The 7,724-nt window shown below is 41.6% G+C and overlaps 1 protein-coding gene across 1 annotated transcript; it reads right to left on the bottom strand.

Annotated features, from left to right (window-relative positions):
* Window positions 1-609: 609 nt before the first annotated feature.
* On the bottom strand, window positions 610-1,746 carry LOC144307197 (olfactory receptor 10R2-like). The gene has a single exon (XM_077886756.1). The coding sequence runs from the start codon at window positions 1,631-1,633 to the stop codon at window positions 692-694; it is 942 nt and encodes a 313-aa protein (XP_077742882.1). The 5' UTR covers window positions 1,634-1,746; the 3' UTR covers window positions 610-691.
* Window positions 1,747-7,724: the final 5,978 nt, after the last annotated feature.

The following is a 7,724-nucleotide window of genomic DNA, read 5'->3' as shown; positions in this document are numbered from 1 at the left end:
GGGATCATATTCAGAGAATTGGAAGACTTGAAAGGTCCTTACAAAGATGCACAAAGCTCTGATTACCATGAGCTACGCTCTGTGCAGTTGTATATTTTACACGTATTTTCTTTCAAGTTATGCATTAGATACAAGCAAAAACCCTGCGAAATAAAAAAAAGGAAAATTAAACTATCTTTATGTAGCATAAGTTAAATTCTAGATTAAGAGAACAACCATGACTTCCTTAAAGTCATGACTTAACGAGTGTCAGGCTGAAACCTTCTGATTCCTTAGTGCATTATGACTTTCATGTCATCTCTCATGTCATCTAAGCCACCTTCAGACTCAAGCACCTCCCTTTAAGCTGGACATAACTTTAAAGAAAGAGCACAATCACAGCTTGGGGCAAATGAGCGAAAGAATAAGCAGGAGATACAGGTTTTTAAGAGCCTTTTGAGAACCCCAAGTCAAGAGGAGGAAAGGAGAAGGAGGAGAGCTGCAGATGCATTCTATCCCCCTTTCATCCTTACACCAGCATTGTTTTTTCCTATTGCCTGCTTTACCTAAGAGAACATTTAGACCCTGCAACATCACACAAGTGGTCCAAGGCCACACGTTATACTGACATTTATTTGCAGAAGCTATCATGACTTGAACACTTAGTGACACATTCCACTCAAACGTGTGGGGACTGTTGAAAACTGTCCAACTATAAAGTCTTAAGAGAAACCGCAGTCTTCCCAATCACTTTCCGAATGGCCAGCTGTACATCTTTGTTCCTAAGGCTGTATACCATAGGGTTCAACAGTGGGGTGATGATAGTGTAGGTCACTGTCACCAGCCTGTCTTTACCTGATGAGGATTTGGCTGAGGGCCGCAGGTAGACGGAGGAGGCACAGCCATAGTGGACGATGACCACAATAAGATGGGAGGCGCAGGTGGAGAAGGCTTTTCGTTTGCCATCAGCAGATGGGATCTTCAGGATGGTGCGGACAATGAAGCCATAAGAGATACAGATGAAGATCAAGGGCACAACAAGCACCAGGACACCACAGACGAAGATGATCAGCTCGTTGATGTAGGTTTCAGCACAGGCAAGTCGGATGACTGGGGAGATGTCACAGAAGTAGTGGTTGACCCTATTGGAGCCACAGAAAGGGAGGCTGAAGACCAACGTTGTTCCCACCAGAGATACCAGGAAGCCACTGATAATACAAGTTGCTGCCAGCTGTGCACACACCCTCCAGCTCATGAGAACGGGGTAGCGCAAAGGCTGGCAGATGGCAGTGCAGCGGTCATAACCCATAACTCCCAGAAGCAGGCAGTTCGTGATCCCGAAGCCAAGGAAGAAGAACATCTGTGTGGCACAGCTGGTGAAGGAGAGTGTCCTGAGGACAGAGAGCAGGTTAATAAGCATCTTGGGCAGAATAACAATTGTGTAGAAGACTTCCGAGGTGGACAGGACACAGAGAAAGAAGTACATGGGCGTGTGGAGGCTGCGGTCCAGGCGGATGACGGAGATGATGGTGAAGTTTCCACTCAGGATGATCAAGTAGAGGCTGAGAAAGAGCACAAAGAGCACAGGCTGCAATTCGCCAAAGCTGGAGAAACCGAGCAGCAGGAACTCAGTGACCCGGGAAGAATTGGCCATGGAGGGTGGACTCCTAGGGACAAAGCCAGTGTGATCTCATCCAGAGATCTTGGGATGGAGGGAACAGAGAGACTTTCCTTCCTAACGTAGCTGCGCTGTCTGGCTGGTGTGAGTGAGAACAGGTGGCAGGAAAGAGAAAGAAAAGGATCACAAATTGACCAAAAATTTTCTTTAATTAATATGGCACCCATGGTGCCATTTTTTCCATAATGATCAGCAGTGAGTTTGGGGTAAGTGTTCACACAAAGGGATTGGTATTTGCTCACATAAAGCCTATCTTCTAGCCCCCACTCCACTCCTCCAGGTTTAATCAGTCTCCACTTAATTCTTAGGTAATCTAGTATTTTTTAAAAACTTTATCTTAACTAGGAATTCCTGTGGTCATCGTTTTATCCCTATTGCTAATACATATATTCCACATGCAACAGCTCCAATGTCTGAGGATTCACCTCTGAGGATATGCCCTCTTTTGACACATTCCTCATGTAGGGAAACAGCCTTCATCTGTCTTGGTGTCTCTGCCATCGTCGGAAGCGTGCAGCTCCTTATCAGTACTAACCCTTTACCCCATTCCCATGCCCTCACTCCTGCATTATCTACAAAGTTGAGGCAATCTCACTCTGTGTCTCACACTTTTCCCAAACGTACCTTTCTGCTCATAACTAACAGTGGATTCCTTCACATGTGCTTTAGCATGGAGAACCTTTGAACAATCGTGTCATTGTTATCCTACCTTCTAAATCTGGGAATCGTCCATGCCTTATGCTGTGGTTGTTCTCTTTTTCTCCTTGTAATGGGACCTTCTGCAGATTCTCAGTTAAAGCAACAAGTGCACATTGAGTCCCCCCTATAACTTCTAAACTGTCACTTTCTCTTGGGTTCCTTAGAATCTCCTTGGTCACTAGCCTTAAGCGTTTGTCTTCAACTCACAACTTGTCAATCACCAGACATACAGCAGCGTCTCGTCTACACCACAAGCCTGAAAGCTTGCTGAAGAAATAAGTGACCTATAATCCCAGGGTTTCGTCTAAATTATTTCCGACCACCCCAGAGTTTGAGTCCTGACTTTTTCCAAACTTGTTCCCTTAATATTCATGTACCATGTAATTTTAGCCCTCTGTTTCAACATTTTGGGATAAAACAATCTCTCTAATGTCATTCTCTACATGCAGAGACAAAAGATCCTTTAAAAATTTCTGCTTTTCTGGGGCACCTGAGTGGTGCAGTTGGTTAAGTGGCCACTCAGGTGATGATCCCAGGGACCTTGATGGAGTCCTGTGTCAGGCTCCTGCTCAGCAGGGCAGCCGGTTTCTCCCTCTCCCTCTGCCCCTCCCTCATTTGTGATCTCTAACACTCACTCTCTCCTAAATAAATAAAATAGTTTTTAAAAAGAATTTTTGCTTTTCTGACTATCACATGGTTTCCTCCATTGTATCATCTAGCCAGACTTTGCATTTCAGCTGAAATAGCACTCTGTGAGTCTAAAAAACTTTTGCAAATAACATTACTTCTTCTATCAGTGCTTACTCTTTTGCTTAGACTAAGGCAAAGCCCAATTTGAAATGGGACCAAAATCAAGAGGTTTCAGTCCTAGTCTGGCTCTTTGAAGTGCTGGTCTCTAAACTTTACATATAAGGAATACACACCATGCATTGGACTGGAGCAAAGTCCTCACCAGTGCTCCTCCAGAGATGTCATCTCCACCTTTCCAGTGTCCTGGTCTCTGTCCTTTGAGTTTGTTCTTTTACAGGACCTTCCCTGGGAAGAGCAGTGACCTGTTATGCGGGGAGGGTTGGGGTTTGGGAAGGTAAGAAAGGCCCTTTTTCTGGGTGACCCTTCTGTGACCCTCCCCCACAGCACTCACAAGACATCACCTACTTTCTATCTGTTATCTATCTATCTATCTATCTATCTATCTATCTATCTATCATCTATCTATCGAAGGGAGGCACGGCAGATAGAGCAAATAGAATCCTAAGCAGACTTCCTGCTGAAAGTGGAGGCTGACACAGGATTCCATTCCATGAGCCTGAAGTGGGGTGCTTAACAAGTGTCAGATGCTTAACTGACAGCAACACCAGGCACCCCTCATTTTCCTTTCTAAACCTAATTCTGTACCTCTCATATGAAACAAAGGAGCTGATTCTGTGTCCTTGCCTTCTTGGTGACCTCCATCTCTACCCCACAGTTTCCACCATCCAGTTGTCCTTTCTGACACATCAAATTTCCCACTTCTGATCATAGTGGGATAAGTAGATCATGGACTCATGAGAAAAAATGACAATGTAAATTTTGACATACAAGAAATGCTTGGATGGTCATTATTCTTCTCAATTAGGAAATCAAATTCCTTAAATCAAACAAAAAATTTTGTAATCTTTCAAATCATAGAGCTTGTGTGCAGTGACATGAAGTCCTCTTTATTCTCAGATACTTCTTCAACGCTTCTATGCAGTTATCTAGGTGAGATTTGCCAAAATTGTCTTGACATAAAGAAAGAAGAAGAACCAGAGGTCTCCTTTCAACTTTTATAAACTTAGTTTCCTTACATAAGGAAACTGCCTACATGACTCCACAGAAAACTATCACCTGTGCCTCTTCTCCGTGGGCAGTTTAGCTAATGTCTCAATGAGCATCATCAAGGGTGTTTTTCCATCCTGCACTGGCCTGACCTCAGTGCCTTGTTGGTAACCGAGATCCCCTCCTCCATAGGGAGCTAATTACCATATTGTGCCCAGTGCTTGTCCGTAATTTCCCCAATTAGCAAGTAAATCTATGGTAACACACTTAGAGAATTTGTTGGCCAAAGAGAAGACCGTGTCTCATACACCATGGGGATTAGTCAGTTTTCCCAAAACATTCTCTGGGGAATCATTGAACGCTGGAAGTTTTCTGGGTGCCATTTGTTAAACCAAACGACAATGGAAGGGCCTCCTTAGAGCTTCCCTGCCTAAAGACTCTAAATTTTCATCCTCAGATTGGAAGAAAATGTGAATTTTGCATTCTCATTTCTGACGTCTGTAAGAGGTGAAGCAAGTAGAAATAAAGGACAGAATATTAGAACGGCAGAGCCAGCTTAAGTGTTTCAGACTCATGGGAAACATACTTGTTCCTAGAATAGAATGTGAGCATGATTAGTACTTGTTCAATAAATATTTTTAAATATTTATAATAGTAAACATATAATTAATAAATTAAAGTTAAATAAAAATGAGGTTATGGAGAAAAATGAGGAGATGCACTGGTGTGGGTAGGTTTTAGCTGACTCATCTCCTTCGGCAGAAGGTCCTCCTGTTTTCAGATTGCATATCTATTTCTTCTCCCAGTGAGTGGAGACACTAGGGCCGAAAATAGGGCAAATGCTAGACACTGATGGAAATGATTCAAAAGACTAAAAGGAGAGAGAAGGGAAATCATACCCAGCACTCACAAGCCAAACGAGGAAGGGAAGGATCTTGATATTTGACATTTTAACTTTCAGACCTAAAGGGGTGTTTGTGGGGCTTCATCAGTTAAGCTTCCAACTTATGGTTTTGGCTAAGGTCATGATTTCATGGTCATGATTTCACGTGTCATGCGATCGAGACCCTAATTGGGCTGTGCACTCAGTGGGAGTCTTGGCTTGAAGTCTCTCCCTCAACCCCACCCTTATAGGCATGGGAGTGTATGTGTGAGGGTGCATGCTCTCTCTAGAATAAATAATTTTAAAATCTTTAAAAAAGGATAGAGACCAGGAGTTTTAAATGAACAACAAAAGACAGTAAGAAAAAATCATTTTAATGCTAATGACTATAATTCACAGTGAAATTATAATCAATATGGATTTACATTCCCTCAAATGACAGAGGTGCAACCTTCATAAGAAAGAAAGCATAAAATGTTTGCAAGGAGACACACTAATAACTAATAACTTTCCTAAACCACTCTGCTCAAACAGGTCAGGAATAAAAATATAGCTAAGAATATAGAAGGCCTAACGCTCATAAAGTGAAGCATATCTGGGGAGTATTTACTGGAATTGTGTTCTAATGAAAGAGGACACATGTTCTTTTCACGGCACATGAAGTATGTATGAATATTGGCTGGGTATCAGGTCACAATAAAAACTGGAACCAAGGTCACAGAGTGGTTAAGAATGCAAACAATCATCCTTAATCCCAGCGTAATAAGCTATCAATGAGGACCAGCATGACTGAGTCTGGGCATCACTGTGAGAGGAGTTGGAACCCACTCCTTCCATTTCACCCTGAGTGACTGACACAGAAGGTTGAGCTTGGTGGTTTAGAGGTGTTATTTCTCCCAGGAGTGTCGCCTCTGCCTGGAAACACAAAACTGGAGATGGAGGCTTGGCCTTGGCCACCTCAGTCTACCTTGTTGTCCTGCACATGTGATGTGCAGCCAGAAAGGGTCTTGTTGCACGAGCCAGGGTCATTAACTTTCCTTTCTTTTTTTTGAATGACTGATTGCTAAAGATTGATTTCACTTTTCTGAAAACATTTCCTTGCTATGAAAATTTATATTTAGCTTGTAGATCTATTCATTATAGATACATCATTTTTGTGAGTCTCCTTTAGCATGAGGATCACAGATAAATATTTCAATGAAAGTGTAGACCTTTGAAACGTTGACTTTTTCTAAGCTTTTACATTTTTAGTGACAGATTATTATCATTTGCTTTCCACCTAAGGCTATGACTTTCTTGAAGACAGAGCTGATAGGATTTACTTCATTAAAATATTTTAGGCATTTTATTTTTTTATTTTAAACTGTTTTCCAACTTTGTGAAATTGTACATATTTAAGGCATATAATATGACAGTTTGATACATGTACATATCATGAAATGGTTACCACAGTAAAGCCGATTATCATTCCAATCTCCTCACCTTGTTATGTTCAGAGTGTGAAGAGAGAACCTGTAGGACCCCGTGACCAGCACATTCCACGTACACAATACAAAGCTCTTAACTGCACTCACCATGCTGTGCATTTGACCTCTGGGACTCATCCCTCCTTCGTCACCAACTGTTCTCCCCTGTTCCCCTGACCATCATCCCTACGTTTCCCCTCCCTGCAGCCCCTGGCCACCACCATTCTAGGCTCTGCTTTTATGAATTTGACTCTTTAGATTTCACATCAATATGTGTTTTTTGGTAGATGGTTTGTGTCACACACCACCATTCCCCCTTGTTGGCAGGCATGGGCGATTTCCTAACTTCTCATATTTGGATGATATTCTATTTTCTATAAATTCCTTCTATACCCAATCTGTTAAGAGTATTATTCATGAATGGAAGTCGAGCTTTGTCTAATGCATTTTCTGCAAAGTAGTCCCTGATTCTCCTTTCTGAATCTGAGGCATGCGCTGAAATGACTCTTCTTTCCGTTTTAATTTTATTTATTTGAGTCTTCTCTCCTTTCTTCAATTAGTAGGGTGAAGCTTTTTTAGATTTTGGTCTCATTTTGATTTCAATAAAAGTACCCCTTTGTTGATCTTTCTTGAAATTGTTTTTCTAGTGTCTACATCTACTGTAATTGTTATTATTCGGCTCATGTAAACTTGGGACTTAGTTTGTGCTTTTTTGTTGTTTCTGAAGGCATAATTTCAGGTTGTGTGTGAGAACTTTTTTATTTTTTTGGCATTCATGGCTATAAACTTTCCTCTTAATTCTGCTTTGACTCCATCCCATTAGTCTAAGTATGCTGTATTTTCACTTTTGTTTGTATCAAGTCATTCTTTAAGTTTGTTTTGGTTTCCCCTTTGACCCAATGATTGTTAATGAGTGTTGTTTGTTTTCCACACATTTGTGAATTTTCGCTTTTTCTTATTGTTTCTGATTTCTTGTTTAATTCCATTGAAATCAGAAAAAAAATTGGAATGATTTTGTCCTTGAATTTATTAAGAATTGTTTTGAGACATACTGAATGATCTATCTGGGAGGATTTCCCGCATGCACTGGAAAAGAAAGTGTATCCTTGGCAGTGAGGTACAAAGTTCTGTACGCAGGCCCCCTGGTCCTATGGTGTTGCTCCATTTTTCTGTTTCCCTGCCAACATTCTGTCTGAAAGATCCTTTTACGGAGGGTGGGGCA

This window comes from Canis aureus, chromosome 38, assembly GCF_053574225.1.
Source record: "Canis aureus isolate CA01 chromosome 38, VMU_Caureus_v.1.0, whole genome shotgun sequence".
NCBI classification, from domain to species: Eukaryota; Metazoa; Chordata; class Mammalia; order Carnivora; family Canidae; genus Canis; species Canis aureus.
Note: the sequence above shows the minus strand (reverse complement) of the source record. Positions and strands in the feature narration are given on the sequence as shown.

What these genes read in the sequence shown, in the direction of transcription:
- LOC144307197 (XM_077886756.1), bottom strand. Translation starts at nt 1,633, where the DNA reads ATGGCCAATTCTTCCCGGGTCACTGAGTTCCTGCTGCTCGGTTTCTCC.